At 43.0% G+C, this 20,600-nt stretch overlaps 1 protein-coding gene across 1 annotated transcript; it reads right to left on the bottom strand.

Annotated features, from left to right (window-relative positions):
* Positions 1 to 11,399: 11,399 nt before the first annotated feature.
* PRR9 (proline rich 9) lies at positions 11,400 to 12,425 on the bottom strand. Its single transcript, XM_089915291.1, has one exon. The coding sequence runs from the start codon at positions 12,007 to 12,009 to the stop codon at positions 11,605 to 11,607; it is 405 nt and encodes a 134-aa protein (XP_089771417.1). The 5' UTR covers positions 12,010 to 12,425; the 3' UTR covers positions 11,400 to 11,604.
* Positions 12,426 to 20,600: the final 8,175 nt, after the last annotated feature.

A 20,600-nucleotide genomic window follows, 5' to 3' on the forward strand; every position in this document is an offset into this window, starting at 1 on the left:
GGTACAACAAGTTGGTTGTGGAGGTTTAATCCACTGCTCCTGAGGCTACATGGAGAAATTTCCCTTCCTCTTCTTTGTTTGCACAGCTCTTGGGGTTCAGTTTTGGATTTGGTCCCACCTCTGCATGTAGGTCACTCTCTTACGTCTGTTCTTCACCCAGACAGGAGAGGGTTAAAGGAGCTGCTGATTAGGGGGCTGTGGCTCACTCAAACTGGGGAGAGGGAGGGGTACTGAATGCAGGCGAGCCTGCCGTGGCAGAAGCCAGTGAGACGTTGCAACAGCCTGTGGGCACACCGTGTGTTCTCCCAGGGAAGTTGTCCCTGGATCACGGGACCCTGGGAGTAACAGGCTGCACAGGTTCCCAGGAGGGGATGTGTGGATAGTGACCTGTGCTTGCACACAGGATTCTTGGTGGCTGCAGCAGCAGCCTTAGTGTTCCATGCCCGTTTCTGGTGTCCACACTGATAGCTGCGGCTCACACCCATCTCTGAAGCTCGTTTAGGCAATGCTCTGAATCCCCTCTCCTCGTGAACCCCGAAACAATGGTCTCTTGCCTCTTAGGCAGTTCCAGACTTTTTCCTGGACTCCCTGCCGGCTAGCTTTGGCACACTAGCCCCCTGCAGGCTGTGTTCACATAGCCACCCCCAGTCCTCTCCCTGGAATCTGACCTCCTATGACCAAGCTTCAGCTCCCATCCCCACCCGCCCTGGCGGGTGAGCAGAGAAGCATCTCAGGCTGGTGAGTGCTGGTCGGCACCAGTCCTCTGTGTGGGAATCTCTCCGCTTTGCCCTCTGCACCCCTGTTGCTGCACTCTCCTCTGTGGCTCTGAAGCTTTCCCCCCGCCCACCACCCCTGGTCTCCGCCAGTGAAGGAGCTTCCTAGTGTGTGGAAACTTTTCCTCCTTCACAGCTCCCTCCCAGAGGTGCAGGTCCTGTCCCTATTCTTTTATCTGTGTTTTTCTTTTTTCTTTTGCCCTATCCAGGTATGTGGGGAGTTTCTTGCTTTTTGGGAATTGTGAGGTCTTCTGCAGCATTCAGTAGGTGTTCAATAGGAGTTTTTCCACAGGTAGATGTATTTTTGATGTATTTGTGGGGAAGAAGGTGATCTCCAGGACTTACTCCTCCACCATCTTGAAGGTCCTGGCCAGATGGAGTCATCTTTTAAGGCCTTGAATCAAATCAAATGTTTCTTCTCTGCTTAAAACCCTTTGGGGTCTTCCCATTGCACTTTGAATAAAACCTTAACATCATTTATACAGCTTGAGGTCTGGTGGGATATGTGGTCATTCATATTAACAAGGATACACACATGCGTGTACATATTCACCCTGGCCACAAGGTCCCTGAGCCAAGATAACCTATTGGTAGGGGTCTGGGACTCATCAGTGTCTTGCAGACCCAATACCCAGTATAATGCCTGACATGTAATTTGTGTTCAAAAATAATAGTTGAATAATAGATTAATGAAAGAAGTTTATTTGATATCGTATTGAGTTTTACTGAATGGGAAGATATTATGCATGTTACCATTAACTTTGGAAGGTATTATGGAGAACATCTATTTTAAGTATAATGCAGACTCTGGAGCCAGACAAACTGGATTTAAAACTCAACTTTCTTAGTTATTATCTGTGAGACGCTAACTTACTTCACTTCTTTGAACCTCAGTTTCTTGTCTATAAAATAATGATAATAAGATGGCCTACTGCTATTATATATAGAATTGATGAACTACCAGGTCCTACTGTATAGCACAGGGAACTATATTCAATATCTTGTGATAAACCATAATGGAAAAGAATAAAAGAAAAAGAATGTATACTTGCGTGTAACTGAATCACTTTGCTGTACAGCAGAAATTAACACAACATTGTACAACAATGTAAACCATACTTCAAGAAAATAAACTAAAAAAAAGATGGCCTACTTCTTTTGGTTGTTATAAGGATTATAATGGTTAATATACATGAAGTGCTTAGAAAATATCTGCCACAGAGTATTTGCCATTATTATTATTATTATTATTATTATTATTATTATTACTCTACTCTCTACCTGGTACAGGAATGACTCCAACATTCCTGGCAGGTAGTTTTGCAATTCTAGTGATGGGGAATGCTCTTCATGAAATCTTGAGCTACTTCTAACAAAATTCAAAGCTATTTATTGTAGGATTGGCCCCCTTCATTAGCATGGAAATCTATGCTAATTGTAATTAAAGGTTGATTCCAGGACCCAATTCCAATGTGTGTGTGTGTGTGTTCTCCCACACTAACAAGCAATTTCCAGACGCCAGCTGGGTGTCCTAATAATTCAACTCAATTCTGACACTATCTACCTGGAGATGACGTCAGATTCCACAGGTTAAGAACTCAGTTGTACAAGATTGCACCTTCGCCCTTGCCCACCCCCACCCCCAACTGCAAATGACAGTCACTAGTCCAGATTGTTACCTGTGCTTCTGAGGGACTGGCTAGAGAAATCAGTTTCCCTGTGCAACTCCCTCCTTGGGTTCCATTAATTTGCTAGAGCAGCTCTCAGAATTCAAAGGAACATTTTACTCACTAGATTACCAGTTTATTATGAAAGGATGTAACTCAGGAACAGCCCGATGGACAGATGCAGAGATGCATAGGGCAAGGTATGGGGAAAGGGCCCAGAGCTTCCATGTCCTCATGGGGAGTGCCACTCTCCCCTAATCTCCATGTGTTCACAAAACCTGGAAGTTCTCTGAACCCACTCCTTTTGGGTTTTTATGGAGACGTCATTATATAGGCATGATTGATTAAAACATCGGCCATTGGTGATTGGTTCAAGCTTTAGGCCTTCTCCCCTCCCCAGAGGTCAGGGGGTGAACTGAAAGTTTCAACCCTCCAATCACTTGGTTGATAACCGGCCCCTGTCCTTAGGTAGGGCCCCAAAGTCACCTCATTAATATAACAAAAGACAGCTCTATGGTTTTCTTAGGAAATTCCAAGGGTTTTAAGAGCTCTGAGCCAGAAATGAGGATGAAGACCAAAATTATATTTTTAATTATAAATCACAGTATTACAGTAATAATCTTAATAACCCCTCATATTTTACCAGTTACAAGGTGCTTTCACAAATATCTCATTTGATTCTGAGGATAGCCATCTAGGAGAAGTGTGGGTGAGTGATTGTCATTTCAATTTTACAGATATAGAAACTGAGGCTGGGAGATTTGCCCAAGGTCATGCAGCTACTAAGTAACCCAGGGCTCCATTATAAAAAAATTTCCAGGCGGAGTGCTTGTCTACCAAGGCTGTGTAAAGTCATCCACTGGGACCATGAAAAAATATTTGAACTTTTCCCTATATTTGTCTCATCCTTTAAAATCATCTACATTTTACGTTTGTTTTCTAACTTATATGATGTTAGGATGATGGTGCATATTGATTGCTTATAAATAACATATATGTATTATATGACGAGCTCAAATAAAACTTTAAACTTTTCACTAAAGTATGCTTTCATTAAAGTATCTGGAAAAGTGTAAATATCATGAGTGCACCGCTCAATGAATTTTCACAAACTGAACACACCAAGGTAAGCAGCTGCCAAATCAAGAAACGGAATATTACCAGTGATATTACCACGGTCTCCCTTCTGCTCCCTTCCATTTATTACCATCCACCCCCGACTCCTGTAACAGCTACTCTGATCTCTACAACACAGATATGCTTTGCTAGTTTTTGCACATTATGTAAATGATATAAATGGAACCATACAGCATGCTTTATGTTGAGCCATATGAAATCGTCAATTTTCAACAGTTTTTGATCTTCATAAAGGCAATTTCATGTGGTTCATCCTAATACTGTGTGTGTTTCCTTTCTCCTTCACTTGATTTTTACTTGTGAGGATCATCTATGTTGATGTGTGTAGCTGTGCATCATTCGTACGCATCACCGTACGCTATCACATTACGTGACTGTACCACAATTAGTTTATTCATTGATGGGCATTTGTGTAGTTTCTGATATCTGGCTATTATGAATAATACTTGAATGAACATTCTAATATCTAACTTTTAGTGACTACGTGCCGGGTATATGCCTAGGAGAGGAGTTCCTCCGTCATTGGCTTTCCTGATATTCAGCTTCAGTAATTGCTGCCAAAGAGTTTTCCAAAGTGGCTGCACCAATTTGCACTCCCGCAACCTCTCCAACACTGCACGTTCTGTCTTTTTAATTTTAGCTCTTCCAGCGGGTGTGCTGTTAGAGGTTTTAATTTGTACTTCTCTGATGAATAATGAGGTGAACATGCCTTTATCATGTGCTCATTGGTCATGCGCAAATATTTTGTATTAAAAGGTAGTGCACCGTAAAGAGTTTCAAGACTTGGGAAGAGTGGGATATTTTCTCTAATAGCCTGGACTACTTTTTTCTCAGACTGCTATGCGGGAGGAAGTCCCTGTCTTCTGGTGCTGAGACCAGGGGAAAGGGAGTGGGCGCAAATGGAGAGGGGACATGAAGACTTCCCCTTCTCCTTTCCGCAGGGTTGGCCCTGGGTGTGAGAAACTTGTTCTGCAACCAGCACTCAGTTTTCTGCCCTGATGTGGTGTGTTCCTGGTCCTGGGGTCCTGGGGCAGATGTCTTTTCAGTGACTGGCTGGCAAAGGCTGTTTTCACTACATTCAGAGCAACCTGTTAGGAATTTAAGTGCAAGACTAAGTGAGACGTAAAGGACTAATAAAATATCGAGTCCAAACTTCCTATAACCTCCTTGGGTAGTCATTGGCCTCTTCTTGCATACTTTCAGTGACGGTGAACTCACTACTGCATGTGAAATCCTTTTCATTGCTGGGCTATTTAATTCCTGATATGAACAGAAATCTGCCTTTCTGTACCCTGAACTCACGGACCCATGCTCTTTCCTCTGGGATCACATTTGAAAGGTCTGAAGACAGCTGTCGTGTGCCCTCTAAGTCTTGCCATCTTTGTATGAAACTCCCCCATTTCTCACTCACGGTTCACGTGACAAGAGGCCTCGCCCTTCTGCTCACATTCATTTGGATAGAGTAAAAGTTGGTCAGTGTCCGCCTTCAAGGGCAGTGTCCAGGAGGAGACTCCAGAGGCTGCTGACCTGTCCAGCTCCGTTGCAGATGCATCTCTCTCTGTGTTAGCACAGAGAGAGCTGCATCTGCTCCCAGCCTCCACATGGCTAGACCCTTCAGATCATTCACTTTTCCATTCAGACCTCATGTGCTGAGATAGGCTTTTCCAGACTACCTGACTAAACAGACTTCCTCACCAGACACTGTCTCCTCATCTTGTTTTATTCTCTACATTTTCTTATTTATGCATTTGTTTAGTTGCTTTTCGTCTGTCTTCCTGCATTCATCTAAGCTCTGGGAGGCAGATCTTTATGTATCTAATTCATCACTGTATCTCCAGTGCTTGGAACAGTGCTGGCCCCTACAAGGCTCTCAGATTTTCTTTAAAGGAAAGAAACGGTGGGGTCCAGATTTGAATCCCGGCAGTCGGATTCCTGAGCTTACGTCCTGAACCCCCATGCACGTTGCCCCCACCCCATACATTATTTAACTCTGTCTTGCACATTTTGCCTTCCTCCCACTCGGTTAGATGCTACATCTCTGTGCTCTTGCCTTCGCAAGCACCTGGCTTTGGCTGGGCCCCAGTGTGTGCGGCCATCTCTGACTCAGGCCCAGCGCTTCCATGGCCAGTAGATGGTGCTGTTGGGAAGAGAAAAGGGGTCCCCAGGGATTTTAAAGGCTGGCCAGTGGTTGAGACTGTTGGAGAGGAGGAGAGATGGGGGCCTTCAGGTTAGATAGCTCTGCCAGCCCACCTGCCTCTTCTTCTAGCCATTTCCAGGTTTGAGGCCAGTGTCTGTGGGAGAGAAGAGAGAGCAGGAGTGGGTGAGTCCAGACCTGGTGCCCATTGGCTGAGATGTCCTGGGGCTAATGATGGTAGTGGGGATGGAGAGGGAAGACGTGGGGATATCCCCCACTATACTACCTCTCTAAGCCAGGACCTGCCAGTTCGTGCTTATACAGGGCTGATCTGGGCACCTGCCAGTTGATCTAATGTCCTCCAGCCAACACACACACACACACACACACACACACACACACACGCAGAATGGGGCTAGAGAGGGGCGCCAGGCCGCAGGCACTAAGCCTTCTGGGCTTGCAGTTTTCCGGAGAGGTCTTCCTATTCCAACCTTGGGCTGCAAATTTCTCCAGTGTGGAGAGTCTCATCTGCTCTCCCTCTGTATTCCCGTACCATCAAGCATCGTGTCTTATACATGCAGGGACCTGGTTAGGGTGATCATATCGTCTTCTTTCGTGGGGGACTATCCCAATGTTAACACCAAAGTCTGGCATCCTGGGAACCCCTTCAGTTCCAGGCCAGCCAGGATGAGTTTTGTCACCCTAACAACAAAAGAAGCCTCCTTCCTCTCTGCCTCAGAGGACATGCTGGTTGGCTGACTCCGAGAGTATCTAAAACTTAATGTGGTTGGTCCTATGAAGACAGCCAAAGAGCACAGCCAGGCCCATGGGCCATCATCTGGGGCTCTCGTGCTGACAGGAGACACAGGCCACTCACACACAAGGCAGCTGTAAGGGACCACAGACCCCTAGGGACCAGTGTGGGTGCATGGCGCCCAGGCTGAAGTGCTGCAGGGGTCTCCCTCTACACTTAGGAAGTGGGCCTGACATCATGGAAGGTTTCCTGGAGGAAGTGAGTTTGAAACACATGGGTCGGCAGACACAAGCAGGAGGAGGATCCTGGATTGGAGAGGGGCAGGTGCAGGTGGTAAGGAGGCTACTATGGTTGTCAGGTGCACATGAGCGTGGAACAGATGGACCACACTGGCTCAGGAGAGAAGGGAGGTCCAGAAGGCCAGGTAGTAAGGAATAAAGGGGAAAGAGATGTGCTAAACCCTGGCTGAGAAGATTGGATTTGGAAGTTAGTGAGGAATTACTGTAAGGTGCCACTCAGGGCTGAAGTGTTTGGCCAAAAACACATACTTAGAAAAGTCCTAAATTTGGGGGAGCCACTTCTCATCACTTACCTGTCCTCCTCCTTTCCTTTAGCCTCAAGCCATGGTCCCTCTGCTGGTCTCCAGGAGTTTGGATCCCTGAAGGGCCTCTGGGGAATATATTAGAGGTCAGAGTAATTTCCTCTGTCTCCTGACCTCAGGGTCAGGTCTTCTGAATCTCCCTGTCCCACTAGGCTCCTCTGGCGCCAGTCCCAACTCTGCCCAAGAGAATCAGATGAGTGAGGTGAGTCTCAGTGCTCGACAAGCGGGGGGAAGCTTAGCTGTCACACTGGTATCATCACCCCCTAGTTGTACACCTCCAGTTCGTAGAAGCATGACAAGTCCAAAAGCAGCTCCTGTCACTGGCAAACAGATATCATCATATGAATTTTCTTAAACTGAACCCAAATTTGTAATTTCTGCCTATTTCTCTTCCAACTCCATCCTTTGCAAACTCACAGAAATCCATTTCCTCCCTCACAAAAGCACTTAAAATACTTGAGCACGGCTATCCTGCTCCTTCGGCCAATTTCTTCTCTAGACTAAATAGATTTCAATAGTTGCTACAATGAAAGTCCTCAGGCCACGGTTCCATCATGCATCCCCCTCCCCTGGGGCCTCTGGAGCCTGGCACAGGGCCTGTGCAGAGTGGTTCTCCACAAACAGCTACCGAAGGAGTGGATGAATCCCACCACCCTCCCTTATGCTCTTGTCAGCTTGCATCTTCTTCTCTCGGCACACAGAGCCCATGGGTCCCACACTTGTCACATATTGAGTTAACTGGGTCAAAAGTTGAAGTCAAATCAAGTAGAGAAAATTTAAAAGTTTATGGTACGAACAAAAGGACAGTTTGCAGAGCTAGAAGACTTCTAGCAGAAAGTGGCAAGAAGCTGAGAAAAAGAGGGTCGCAGCTTGATTTCTTTTTTTCTTTCTTTTTTTGATGTGGACCATTTTTAGAGTCTTTATTGAATTTGTTACAATATTGCTTCTGTTTTATGTTTTGGTTGTTTGGTCCTGAAGCCTATGGGATTTTAACTCCCTGACCAGGGATCAAACCCACACCCACTGCACTGGGGAGAAAAGTCTTAACCACTGGACCACCAGGGAAGTCCCTAGAGCTCTGTTTTGAAAGTGAGGAAGTACATTGATCTCTACCATGATTGGCCACTAGAAACCTGCATCCCTTTTTGGCTAACAGTGCTACACAAAATTACTCTTTTGTAGCTGATTGGCTGGGAAGCTATGAAATAATGCTGACATGAGGAAAGCTTAAGTTTGCTTATGGTCAGAAGCCAACAATTTGGGGGAATCAGGACAGTTTTAGTTTTGGTTATGTGGCTGTGGGTGTTTGGTGGAGGGATATATGAAAACTATGGCATCTGTTTGTGGTTTTGTTTTACAATTGTCAACAAGGACTCCTAGCATCTGGGACTCTCCCTGGTAATACGCTCCCCGCCACCGCCCCGCTTCTGAAAGGCTTCAGCTCAGATGCAAACAGCTGAGGGAGTCTAGGTGCTGTGGGCTTGGTCCTGGCTGTCCCCATGGCCCAGGTCTGTGTCACTAGGGCCCCAGCTCCAGCAGCAGCAGCAGCGCAGGAAGGGCTGGGTCAGAGCTCTGTGAGCACGAGCATGGTGCGGTGGTTCCTATGACAGAGCTTGATGAAGGCCTGCTGGCTCCCTGACGTCTGCTCCCCTATCTGCAATCTGCAGGTTTGTCTCCCTCCATCTGTTGAGGCCTCCCCTGTAATCAGCGGGTTATCCTCTTTTGGATATGGCTGGACTCCCCCTGCTTGTCTGTCCCGTGCTTCCACTCAGCATCTGACCTTGGACTCCAATATGTGCACACTTTTAATGCCAGAGATCAAAGACATTCCTTGGGCTTGAGCCAGGCTGGAGAAATGTCCCAGAACATCCTCAGCCCAGTCAGAAGCTTTCCTGCTGGGAAGGCTCTCTGGAGTCTCTTTGTAGGCTGGGGCCCTGGGGAGCAGCTGGCTTATTCCAAAATTGGAAAATGGAAGAGAAAACTTGTTCCAAGCAGGCAAGAGAACTGATTCAGAGCCCTGGAGATGTTCAGGGACTTGATATGTGCAGGAGGTTTTGGAAAGTGTCCTTTGGCATGTGTGGCCCATGGAAAGACAGCTCTCTAGCTCTGCACAGGAATGCTGCCTGCTTGGATCTTCAGCACCTGGCACCTGGTAGGTGATCAGTGAAGCTCTGCACAGGGTTGCTGCCTGCTTGGGTCTTCAGCACCTGGCACCTGGTAGGTGATCAGTGAGTGCTTCTTAGGTTCATGAATGAATGAATGAGAAGAAGACAGCTTCTAGAAACTTCATCTGTGTGCCATGGGCACTTTCCTCATGCAAATAGGAGTCTGTTGTGGAGTCAAGAGAAACTCTGGTTAGAATCTTGACTTCACTACTTACTAGCTTTGTGAGGCCAGACCAGTTCCTTAACAAAGGGGCAATATACACCCCCTGAGGCTACTGCCAGGATTCCCTTAGAGAATATGCGTAGACCTCAGGGCCTGGCACTTGCCACCTGCAGACTCAGTGAGCGCCTGAGGGCTCCATGTTGCCGCTTGAAATCTCCCCCAAGTCATCTTCCAGCTCTTTCTTGCCTTAGAAAATCTCCAAGATTGAGACACTGGGGCGGTCCCAGTGCTGGAAAGACCTCAGTTCAGCCAAACAGCTGAGACCTTGAGCTCCCCTTCAGGGAGGGGCTGTCCTGGCCATCCATGGGGGCACAGCCATACAGGCTGAGGAGAAAGGGGGACCCAGGGGATGAAGGAGGAACCTCTTTACCCCTCAGGAGACTGGCCCTTGACTCAAGCCTCAGGGCCCAGGTCAGACCTCAGGGCACAGCTGAGAAACCGCCATTGGTTCTCTCCTGTAAGTCTGGAGTCTACTCGGCCCTTTCATGCAACCTCAGAGCCCACAGCCTTGTGTATCCTCCACAACTGGGCAGTGGCAGGGTGCAGGGAGGTGACCCAGGATGCCTGACTTTTCTGAAATCTGGCCAGATGGTAGGGCAGAGTTTGTGTTCATCTCAGATGCACGCCTAGGTCTTCCTTCTGACAGGGATGCTATGCTTGTGGGTATCATGGCTCTTCCATGTAACTCCCTCCTACCCATTTTAGCCCTTTTGTCTGGAAAACAAGGATCAGAGAGGAAAGATGCTGTAGTGGAAAGAATCCTGGACCTGAAGTTTTGAGGCCCCAGCCCCAGGTGGATTTTCTCAGGTGTAAAATGTGGGCATAGCTGAGACTATGATATATTGTGGATGGGGGTGGGATGGTCCAGGTGCCCCTTAAGGAGGCTTCTTTGAGCATGGCTGTTCTATGTACCTTAGAGGGCTGTTTCTTTTTTTTTTAAACAATTAATTAATTAATTTTTGGCTGCAATGGGTCTTTGCTGCTGTGCGCGGGCTTTCTCTACTTGCAGTGAGCGGGGCTATTCTTTGTTCCGGTGTGTGGGCTTCTCATTGTGGTAGCTTCTCTTGTTGCACAACATGGCCTCTAGGCGCCCGGGCTTCAAGAGTTGTGGCTCAAGGGCTCTGGAGCGCACACTTAGTAGTTGTGGCACACGGGCTTAGTTGCTCGGCAGCATGTGGGATCTTCTGGGACCAGGGCTCGAACCCGTGTCTCCTGCATTGGCAGGTGGATTGTTAACCACTGTGCCACCAGGGAAGCCCTGGAGGGCTGTTTTTTATTCCTATTCCAGATTATCAAAAAAGGAAAAAATAGTCATCACAAGCACAGCAGGTGGTTGGTTGGTGGACAGGAATAAGCACACATCAAGTCAGGCATCAGTTTTAGGATCAGCTTTATTCTGCATTTTACCTTCACCAGGGAGAAGAAAGCAAAGAAGCTGGAGAACAGACCAGCCTGCACCACACAGTCACAGATCACATCTCTAAAGAGTATACATGGTGGAAATAAAGGGTCTAAAGCAGGTCAGCAATGAAGCAAAAAGATCAACCATCAGGACCCCAAACATTTCAGCTCATCTTTCCTTATTGGCTGTTTGGAATCAATTTCATTTAGTTTCCTTTTTAAAAGCACAGCCAACATTCCAACATCTAATCATTTTCTGTTCTTTTTTGGGGATGCAGAGACAAAATTACCCAGTTTTTGATTTTTGCAACATCACCAACTTCTTCTCCACAGCCATGGTGGTGGTGATCCACACAAAGACTACCAAAATTCAGTTTGTTTTGAGGCTCAAGTGAGAGGTTGACACTCTGAAAGAAGGATGGAGGCATCCTTGGCTGTTATATGCCCAGGGCTGGGTGAATTTTTGCCCCAAAGGAGCTGAACTAGGCTTCTTTGGTCGCCCCTGATAACCACATCATATTCCTACAGCAGAGACATTCTAATAGATTGTTGACAACATTTATTCACAGAGGTTGAGGAAATACAGAAAGTACTGTCTTCAGAGACACAGACCAAGTCCTGGAATACTGAAGAAACCAGGAGGCAAGAGCAGGGTGCACACAGACGTACCCATAGGAGAAGGTCACCATGACAGGGGTTGGAGTTGGGCTGGGATCATCTTCTTGACCCCCAAATGGCCTTATGAGCAGCTACTTTCCCTTGCCAGGGGGTAAGCACTTCTCCTGGACTTTCTGTGGGCAAACCTCCACACGTTTTGTCTGAGATATCTCCTGGCATGTCTCCACACACTGAGGTGGGCTTTGGTCTTGACATAGACGTAGGCATGGGTCTTGGCCTTGCTGTAAGAAGTTTTCTTGGTTTAACTCCTGGCACTGAGGAAGATGCACCTCTTGAGCTTGCACTGGGCACTTCTTTTGGCAAGGGTGCTGGCATGGGGGGAGGCACACCTCCTCAGCCTTTGCCTGGCAATACCCTTGGGTCTTTTGAAGACTTGGAGGAGGCACGCATGGCTGTTTGCACTGCTGCTTATTAAAGGACATCCTAGGGTGATTTGCAGGACCTGAAACAAACACAAGCTTTGAAATTATTTGCATTGACAGTAACAGGCTGGGAATTGGCAGGCTGAAGGATTGTTAGAGGGGAACGGGGAGTGAATGATTATTAACACTAAGAACTCATTTCTCTGCTGATTTTTATCCCTTTCTCTTTTCTATCCCTACTTCAGCTCTCTCTGACACCCATCTCCTAGGTGGGGATATTCTCAGAGATTTTGTCAATATCTATAGGCCCAAACTCCTAAACCCAATCCTTCCATGGGTCTTTTCATTCTCTCCTATTTGACTAATCTTTTTGAAAATTAGATGCAGGAGACTAGGTAGAATACACAGAATGGTTTGAGAAGCCCAAGAAATGGCAAACCACTTCAAAAATCAGAATAAACTACAGTCCAGTAGAGGAAGAGAATAGTAGCTTCCCCGACACAGAGCAGAAAGGGAGAGAGAGGGCACAGACGTCCCCACTTACCTGATCTTCAACAACCCTCAACAAAGGATGTGGATGGAGGAGGCTAGCCTGGTAGGGACTTTTATATAGTGCTTGGTCCAGCCTCCTGCAAGACAGACTGGCCACGTTGGCTGAGGTCTTAATTGTGGAGTCACCATAACAAGCTTCCTCTGAAATTGCCCATGGTTTGAGTCACTGCTTGGGATGCCTGTTAGCCTCCATTTTGACCTCTGGGTTCTCACCAGGCCTCAGCAGGGAGGGGCTTCTGTCATATCTCTCTTCTTTTTAAATTTATTTTTAATTTTTTAATTTTTATTTTATTTTTATTGGAGTATAATTGCTTTACAATGGTATGTTAGTTTCAGCTTCACAACAAAATGAATCAGTTATATATATACACATATGTTCCCGTATCTCTTCCCTCTTGCGTCTCCCTCCCTCCCACCCTCCCTATCCCACCCCTCCAGGCGGTCACAAAGCACCGAGCTGATCTCCCTGTGCTGTACGACTGCTTCCCAATAGCTATCTACCTTACGTTTGGTAGTGTATATATGTCCATGCCTCTCTCTCGCTTTGTCACAGTTTACACTTCCCCCTCTCCATATCCTCAAGTCCATTCTCTAGTAAGTCTGTGTCTTAATTCCTGTTTCACCCCTAGGTTCTTCATGACATTTTTTTTTCTTAAATTCCATATATATGTGTTAGCATACGGTATTTGTCTCCCTATTTCTGACTTACTTCACCCTGTATGACAGACTCTAGGTCTATCCACCTCATTACAAATAGCTCAATTTCGCTTCTTTTTATGGCTGAGTAATATTCCATTGTATATATGTGCCACATCTTCTTTATCCATTCACCTGATGATGGACACTTAGGTTGTTTCCATCTCCTGGCTATTGTAAATAGAGCTGCAATGAACATTTTGGTACATGACTCTTTTTGAATTATGGTTCTCTCAGGGTATATGCCCAGTAGTGGGATTGCTGGGTCATATGGTAGTTCTATTTGTAGTTTTTTAAGGAACCTCCATACTGTTCTCCACAGTGGCTGTATCAATTTACATTCCCACCAACATTGTAAGAGGGTTCCCTTTTCTCCAAACCCTCTCCAGAATTTATTGTTCCTAGATTTTTTGATGATGGCCATTCCGACTGGTGTGAGATGATATCTCATTGTAGTTTTGATTTGCATTTCTCTAATGATTAGTGATGTTGAGCATTCTTTCATGTGTTTGTTGGCAGTCTGTATATCTTCTTTGGAGAAATGTCTATTTAGGTCTTCTGCCCAATTTTGGATTGGGTTTTTGCTTTTTTGTTATTAAGCTGCCTGAGCTGCTTATAAATTTTGGAGATTAATCCTTTGTCAGTTGCTTCATTTGCAAGTATTTTCTCCCATTCTGAGGGTTGTCTTTTGGTCTTGTTTATGGTTTCCTTTGTTGCACAAAAGCTTTTAAGTTTCATTAGGTCCCATTTGTTTATTTTTGTTTTTACTTCCATTACTCTAGGAGGTGGGTCAAAAAGGATCTTGCTGTGATTTATGTCATAGAGTTTTCTGCCTATGTTTTCCTCTAAGAGTTTGATAGTTTCTGGCCTTACATTTAGGTCTTTAAACCATTTTGAGCTTAATTTGGTGTATGGTGTTAGGGAGTGATCTAATCTCATACTATTACATGTAGCTGTCCAGTTTTCCCAGCACCACTTATTGAAGGGGCTGTCCTTTCTCCACTGTACATTACTGTCTCCTTTATCAGAGATAAGGTGACCATATGTGCATGGGTTTATCTCTGGGCTTTCTATCCTGTTCCATTGATCTATATTTCTGTTTTTGTGCCAGTACCATACTCTCTTGATTACTGTAGCTTTGTTGTATAGTCTGAAGTCAGGGAGCCTGATTCCTCCAGCTCCTTTTTTCGTTCTTAAGATTGCTTTGACTATTCGGGGTCTTTTGTGTTTCCATACAAATTGTGCAATTTTGTGTTCTAGTTCTGTGAAAAATGCCAGTGGTAGTTTGATAGGGATTGCGTTGAATCTGTAGATTGCTTTGGGTAGTAGAGTCATTTTCACAATGTTGATTCTTCCCATCCAAGAACATGGTATATCTCTCCATCTATTTGTATCACCTTTAATTTCTTTCATCAGTGTCTTATAATTTTCTGCATACAGGTCTTTCGTCTCCTTAGGTAGGTTTATTCCTAGATATTTTATTCTTTTTGTTGCAATGGTAAATGGGAGTGTTTTCTTGATTTCACTTTCAGATTTTTCATCATTAGTATATAGGAATGCCAGAGATTTCTGTGCATTAATTTTGTATCCTGCTACTTTACCAAATTCATTGATTAGCTCTAGTAGTTTTCTGGTAGCATCTTTAGGATTCTCTATGTATAGTATCATGTCATCTACAAACAGTGACAGCTTTACTTCTTCTTTTCCGATTTGGATTCCTTTTATTTCCTTTTCTTCTCTGATTGCTGTGGCTAAAACTTCCAAAACTATGTTGAATAAGAGTGGTGAGAGTGGGCAACCTTGTCTTGTTCCTGATCTTAGTGGAAATGCTTTCAGTTTTTCACCATTGAGGATGATGTTTGCTGTGGGCTTGTCATATATGGCCTTTATTATGTTGAGGAAAGTTCCCTCTATGCCTACTTTCTGTCGGGTTTTTATCATAAATGGGTGTTGAATTTTGTCGAAAGCTTTCTCTGCATCTATTGAGATGATCATATGTTTTTTCTCCTTCAATTTGTTAATATGGTGTATCACGTTGATTGATTTGCGTATATTGAAGAATCCTTGCATTCCTGGAATAAGCCCCACTTGATCATGGTGTATGATCCGTTTAATGTGCTGTTGGATTCTGTTTCCTAGTATTTTGCTGAGGATTTTTGCATCTATGTTCATCAGTGATATTGGCCTGTAGTTTTCTTTCTTTGTGACATCCTTGTCTGGTTTTGGTATCAGGGTGATGGTGGCCTCCTAGAATGAGTAGGGGAGTGTTCCTCCCTCTGCTATATTTTGGAAGAGTTTGAGAAGGATAGGTGATAGCTCTTCTCTAAATGTTTGATAGAATTCGCCTGTGAAGCCATCTGGTCCTGGGCTTTTGTTTGTTGGAAGATTTTTAATCACAGTTTCAATTTCAGTGCTTGTGATTGGTCTGTTCATATTTTCTATTTCTTCCCGATTCAGTCTTGGCAGGTTGTGCATTTCTAAGAATTTGTCCATTTCTTCCAGATTGTCTATTTTATTGACATAGAGTTGCTTGTAGTAATCTCTAATGATTTTTTTTATTTCTGCAGTGTCAGTTGTTACTTCTCCTTTTTCATGTCTAATTCTATTGATTTGAGTCTTCTCCCTTTTTTTCTTGATGAGTCTGGCTAATGGTTTATCTGTTTTGTTTATCTTCTCAAAGAACCAGCTTTTAGTTTTATTGATCTTTGTTATCATTTCTTTCATTTCTTTTTCATTTATTTCTGATCTGATTTTTATGATTTCTTTCCTTCTGCTAACTTTGGGGTTTTTTTGTTCTTCTTTCTCTAATTGCTTGAGGTGCAAGGTTAGGTTGTTTATCCAAGATGTTTCCTGTTTTTTAAGGTAGGATTTTATTGCTGTAAACTTCCCTCTTAGAACTGCTTTTGCTGCATCCCATAGGTTTAGGGTCATCGTGTCTCCATTTTTATTTGTTTCTAGGTATTTTTTTATTTCCTCTTTGATTTCTTCAGCGATCACTTCGTTATTAAGTAGTGTATTTTTTAGCCTCCATGTGTTTGTATTTTTTACAGATCTTTTCCTGTAATTGATATCTAGTCTCATAGCGTTGTGGTCGGAAAACATACTTGATACAATTTCAATTTTCTTAAATTTACCAAGACTTGATCTGTGGCCCAAGATATGATCTATCCTGGAGAATGTTCCATGAGCACTTGAGAAAAATGTGTATTCTGTTGTTTTTGGATGGAATGTCCTATAAATATCAATTAAGTCCATCTTGTTTAATGTATCATTTAAAGCTTGTGTTTCCTTATTTACTTTCATTTTGGATGATCTGTCCATTGGTGAAAGTGGGGTGTTAAAGTCCCCTACTATGAATGTGTTACTATCGATTTCCCCTTTTATGGCTGTTAGTATTTGCTTTATATATTGATGTGTTCCTATGTTGGGTGCATACATATTTACAATTGTTATATCTTCTTCTTGGATCGATCCCTTGATCATTATGTAGTGTCCTTCTTGTCTCTTCTAATAGTCTTTATTTTAAAGTCTATTTTGTCTGATATGAGCATTGCTACTCCAGCTTTCTTTTGGTTTCCATTTGCATGAAATACCTTTTTCCATCCCCTTACTTTCTGTCTGTATGTGTCTCTAGGTCTGAAGTGGGTCTCTTGTATACAGCAAATATATGCGTCTTGTTTTTGTATCCATTCAGCCAATCTGTGTCTTTTGGTGGGAGCATTTAGTCCATTTACATTTAAGGTAATTATCGATATGTATGTTCCCATTCCCGTTTTCTTAATTGTTTTGGGTTCGTTATTGTAGGTCTTTTCCTTCTCTTGTATTTCTTTTTTTTTCTGTTATTATTATTTTTTTAAACATCTTTATTGGGGTATAATTGCTTTACAATGGTGTGTTAGTTTCTGCTTTATAACAAAGTGAATCAGTTATACATATACATATGTTCCCATATGTCTTCCCTCTTGCATATCCCTCCCTCCCACTCTCCCTATCCCACCCCTCCAGGCTGTAACAAAGCACCGAGCTAATATCCCTGTGCCTTGCGGCTGCTTCCCCCTAGCTATCTACCTTACTACGTTTGTTAGTGTGTCTATGTCCATGACTCTCTCTTGCCCTGTCAAAGCTCACCCTTCCCCTTCCCCATATCCTCAAGTCCGTTCTCCAGTAGGTCTGCGTCTTTATTCCTGTCTTACCCCTAGGTTTTTCATGACATTTTTTCCCCCTTAAATTCCATATATATGTGTTAGCATATGGTATTTGTCTTTTTCTTTCTGACTTACTTCACTCTGTATGACAGACTCTAGGTCTATCCATCTCATTACAAATAGCTCAATTTCATTTCTTTTTAAGGCTGAGTAATATTCCATTGTATATATGCGCCACATCTTCTTTATCCATTCATTCGATGATGGGCGCTTAGGTTGTTTCCATCTCCGGGCTATTGTAAATAGAATTGCAATGAACATTTTGGTACATGACTCTTTTTGAATTTCGGTTTTCTCAGGGTATATGCCCAGTAGTGGGATTGCTGGGTCATATGGTAATTCTATTTGTAGTTTTTTAAGGAACCTCCATACTGTTCTCCATAGTGGCTGAACCAATTCACATTCCCACCAACAGTGCAAGAGTGTTCCCTTTTCTCCACGCCCTCTCCAGCATTTATTGTTTCTAGATTTTTTGATGATGGCCATTCTGACTGGTGTGAGATGATATCTCATTGTAGTTTTGATTTGCATTTCTCTAATGATTAATGATGTTGAGCATTCTTTCATGTGTTTGTTGGCATTCTGTATATCTTCTTTGGAGAAATGTCTATTTAGGTCTTCTGCCCATTTTTGGATTGGGTTGTTTGTTTTTTTGTTATTGAGCTGCATGAGCTGCTTGTAAATTTTGGAGATTAATCCTTTGTCAGTTGCTTCATTTGCAAATATTTTCTCCCATTCTGAGGGTTGTCTTTTGGTCTTGATTATGGTTTCCTTTGCTGTGCAAAAGCTTTGAAGTTTCATTAGGTCCCATTTGTTTATTTTTGTTTTTATTTCCATTACTCTAGGAGGTGGGTCAGAAAGGATCTTGCTGTGATTTATGTCATAGAGTGTTTTGCCTATGTTTTCCTCTAAGAGTTTGATAGTTTCTGGCCTTACATTTAGGTCTTTAATCCATTTTGAGCTTATTTTTGTGTATGGTGTTAGGGAGTGATCTAATTTCATACTTTTACATGTACCTGTCCAGTTTTCCCAGCACCATTTATTGAAGAGGCTGTCCTTTCTCCACTGTACATTCCTGCTTCCTTTATCAAAGATAAGATGTCCATATGTGCGTGGGTTTATCTCTGGGCTTTCTATCCTGTTCCATTGATCTATCTTTCTGTTTTTGTGCCAGTACCATACTCTCTTGATTACTGTAGCTTTGTTGTATAGTCTGAAGTCAGGGAGCCTGATTCCTCCAGCTCCTTTTTTCGTTCTTAAGATTGCTTTGACTATTCGGGGTCTTTTGTGTTTCCATACAAATTGTGCAATTTTTTGTTCTAGTTCTGTGAAAAATGCCAGTGGTAGTTTGATAGGGATTGCGTTGAATCTGTAGATTGCTTTGGGTTGTAGAGTCATTTTCACAATGTTGATTCTTCCCATCCAAGAACATGGTATATCTCTCCATCTATTTGTATCACCTTTAATTTCTTTCATCAGTGTCTTATAATTTTCTGCATACAGGTCTTTCGTCTCCTTAGGTAGGTTTATTCCTAGATATTTTATTCTTTTTGTTGCAATGGTAAATGGGAGTGTTTTCTTGATTTCACTTTCAGATTTTTCATCATTAGTATATAGGAATGCCAGAGATTTCTGTGCATTAATTTTGTATCCTGCTACTTTACCAAATTCATTGATTAGCTCTAGTAGTTTTCTGGTAGCATCTTTAGGATTCTCTATGTATAGTATCATGTCATCTACAAACAGTGACAGCTTTACTTCTTCTTTTCCGATTTGGATTCCTTTTATTTCCTTTTCTTCTCTGATTGCTGTGGCTAAAACTTCCAAAACTATGTTGAATAAGAGTGGTGAGAGTGGGCAACCTTGTCTTGTTCCTGATCTTAGTGGAAATGCTTTCAGTTTTTCACCATTGAGGATGATGTTTGCTGTGGGCTTGTCATATATGGCCTTTATTATGTTGAGGAAAGTTCCCTCTATGCCTACTTTCTGCAGGGTTTTTATCATAAATGGGTGTTGAATTTTGTCGAAAGCTTTCTCTGCATCTATTTAGATGATCATATGGTTTTTCTCCTTCAATTTGTTAATATGGTTTATCACATTGATAGATTTGCGTATATTGAAGAATCCTTGCATTCCTGGAATAAACCCCACTTGATCATGGTGTATGATCCTTTTAATGTGCTGTTGGATTCTGTTTGCTAGTATTTTGTTGAGGATTTTTGCATCTATGTTCATCAGTGATATTGGCCTGTAGTTTTATTTCTTTGTGACACCCTTGTCTGGTTTTGATATCAAGGTGATGGTGGCCTCGTAGAAGGAATTTGGGAGTGTTCCTCCCTCTGCTATATTTTGGAAGAGTTCGAGAAGGATAGGTGTTAGCTCTTCTCTAAAGGTTTGATAGAATTCACCTGTGAAGCCATCTGGTCCTGGGCTTTTGTTTGTTGGAAGATTTTTAATCACAGTTTCAATTTCAGTGCTTGTGATTGGTCTGTTCATATTTTCTATTTCTTCCTGATTCAGTCTTGGCAGGTTGTGCATTTCTAAGAATTTGTCCATTTCTTCCAGATTGTCCATTTTATTGACAGAGTTGCTTGTAGTAATCGCTCATGATTTTTTTTATTTCTGCAGTGTCAGTTGTTACTTCTCCTTTTTCATTTCTAATTCTATTGATTTGAGTCTTCTCCCTTTTTTTCTTGATGAGTCTGGCTAGTGGTTTATCTATTTTGTTTATCTTCTCAAAGAACCAGCTTTTAGTTTTATTGATCTTTGCTATCGTTTCCTTCATTTCTTTTTCATTTATTTCTGATCTGATTTTTATGATTTCTTTCCTTCTGCTAACTTTGGGGTTTTTTTGTTCTTCTTTGTCTAATTGCTTGCGGTGCAAGGTTAGATTGTTTATTCGAGATGTTTCCTGCTTCTTAAGGTGGGTTTGTATTGCTATATACTTCCCCCTTAGAACTGTTTTTGCTGCATCCCATAGGTTTTGGGTCGTTGTGTCTCCATTGTCATTTGTTTCTAGGTATTTTTTTATTTCCTCTTTGATTTCTTCAGCGATCACTTCGTTATTAAGTAGTGTATTGTTTAGCATCCATGTGTATGTGTTTGTATTTTTTACAGATCTTTTCCTGTAATTGATATCTAGTCTCATAGCGTTGTGGTCGGAAAACATGCTTGATACAATTTCAATTTTCTTAAATTTACCAAGGCTTGATTTGTGACCCAAGATATGATCTATCCTGGAGAATGTTCCAT

The sequence above is a fragment of the Delphinapterus leucas genome, chromosome 1 (genome assembly GCF_059928025.1).
Source record: "Delphinapterus leucas isolate spDelLeu-1000000601 "Yukka" chromosome 1, BTC_Dleu_Yukka2, whole genome shotgun sequence".
NCBI lineage: Eukaryota > Metazoa > Chordata > Mammalia > Artiodactyla > Monodontidae > Delphinapterus > Delphinapterus leucas.

Coding starts and splice junctions, on each gene's coding strand:
- PRR9 (XM_089915291.1), bottom strand. CDS start 12,009: ATGCAAATAATTTCAAAGCTTGTGTTTGTTTCAGGTCCTGCAAATCAC.